Genomic DNA, 1,856 nt, shown 5'->3' on the forward strand with positions numbered 1-1,856 from the left:
ACGCAGTGCCGCCGGGACAGCAGCCTGGGGGGGCGACAGTACAATCAGCGTGTCAGGATTGATGGGCAAGAGTAAGAGGTGCGTGATGGAATGCCCCCTCGCTCAGTCCCCGTCGAACTCACCAACGAGGATGACTCCTGCAGCCAGATGGGGGGGGAGCCTGAAGACGCGCGACATTATCAAGGCCATACCGGGCATGATTGAAAATTGGGCGCACCATCCCAGGACAACGGCTCGTTTGCTTCTTCCGATGCGTGCAAAATCGTCCATGGAGAGTGTCATGCCCATCAGGACCATCACAGCCGAGAGGGCGCGTGTGATAAAACCCTCGCTCAAGCCGGCGTACAGCTGGGGCCGCGTCACGCCCAGAAGGCCCGCCAGCAGCACGTACGCAGGGAAATATAAGCTCTTGGCCGCTGCCAGGATGGTGGCCTTTCTTCTCTTGCTGTGCTCCCCATCTCGAGTGGACCACAGATGGGTGCAAGCTGCGGGCTGCAGGGAGGTATAAGCGTATACTGGGAAGCCACAACTTCTCTGTGGAGGGACGGCGACGGAGGGCCTTATAACCGGAGCTTCCACCAGCCTCAAAATTGGACGCGGGAGATAAGTTGACCGAAAACCGTACGTCGAAGGCGGTAAAAGGAAAAAGACGGCAGGTAGCATCACTCCTAGTAGGAGGGGCCACGGCCGTCGTGACCTCCCCCCAGGCCCCATGGAGGTGCCACACAGAGCCAGAGTCCAGCTGGAAAAGACAAAGGAAACAGTGGAAAAGCGCTCTGATTACTTGACACGACTAGCGAGCGAGTAAGTAATTGGAAAGAATGAGAGCTCCGGGCACCTTGAGGCTATTTTCGACCGCCCCCCGCTGCTTCAAGCGTTCATGGCTTGAGGGGCTTCTAGCCGGAAGTCTCGTTCGTTCCACGCCCCGCATTGAGAGGGGCTATACCCACGCTTTCCGATCCTGTTCTCTCATGCACAATCACAAAATTGGCAGATTGCCGTTGCACCTTCCATCCATGCTGTCGCCGCGGTGATATATCACAGATCGTGGAGGGGCGCTCTATCATTAGCCGACACAACCCCCTCTCCACTTCGGAGGGCAACAACAATAGCATTGACCGGGTGATAAACAGGCTCGCGTTGACCGGGGTACACGATCCAAATGAGGTTTGGGCATGCATCGTACGTCTGTGGAGGGTCCTTACAACGCAATCACGATTTCGTCCGGCTCTTGCCTCTTATCTAATGTCTCCCTCGCAACCCCTATGGCTAGGTCGGCCGTGTTGCCTCATCAAAGACGGATACCCTGTGGCCTTGTCGTACTATTCTGGACTTGGTGTGCTTGGGAAACGTTGCAGGTGCATGGATGGTGCGATATCCGGCTGGGAGTGAGACAGAGGCATGCATCCCACGAGCCACGGCTCGCGTCCTTCCCCCCCCCTCCGAGCTCGACAGCCTGGGCCTTCCCCTCCTGGCGGCGCAGGAGAAGGGATAAAAATCTTGGGTACTCGCTGCTTGAAGGCGGTGGGAAGCCCTCGACTAGTGTTCTGTTCGCAGAGGCCGGCATTGAGAGTAATGGAGAGGGCCGGGGGGGCGTGGGTAAGAACCGCACGAGCAGGACAAGCGGCGGCCACAGCTCCCACCACGGAAGGCACAGGGGGGAGTCGCGAAGGCAGGGTGGTGCACGCAAGAGTGGAAGACATGTGAGGCGTGGGTATGCCCGGCAAGAACCATGTCCTACGGGATCGCCATTGGGAGGCGACGAGGACGTTGTACATATCGGAAGAGGGGGCCCTCGTGGCAGCGGGAGGCACGGGGGGGGGGGCGGGGGCCGTGAGCATGGGGCCTCGTCTATC

General features: G+C 59.1%; 1 protein-coding gene across 1 annotated transcript; it reads left to right on the forward strand.

Annotated features, from left to right (window-relative positions):
* Window positions 1-991: 991 nt before the first annotated feature.
* On the forward strand, window positions 992-1,844 carry NGA_0430700 (uncharacterized protein; the record flags this gene model as incomplete). Its single annotated transcript, XM_005853521.1, has 2 exons — window positions 992-1,182; window positions 1,274-1,844. Coding segments are annotated over exons 1-2 (591 nt in total), but the record flags the coding sequence as incomplete, so codon positions are not given.
* Between the last annotated feature and the right edge of the window lie 12 nt (window positions 1,845-1,856).

Source organism: Nannochloropsis gaditana (assembly GCF_000240725.1).
Source record: "Nannochloropsis gaditana CCMP526 unplaced genomic scaffold scaffold853, whole genome shotgun sequence".
In the NCBI taxonomy this organism is placed as follows: Eukaryota; class Eustigmatophyceae; order Eustigmatales; family Monodopsidaceae; genus Microchloropsis; species Microchloropsis gaditana.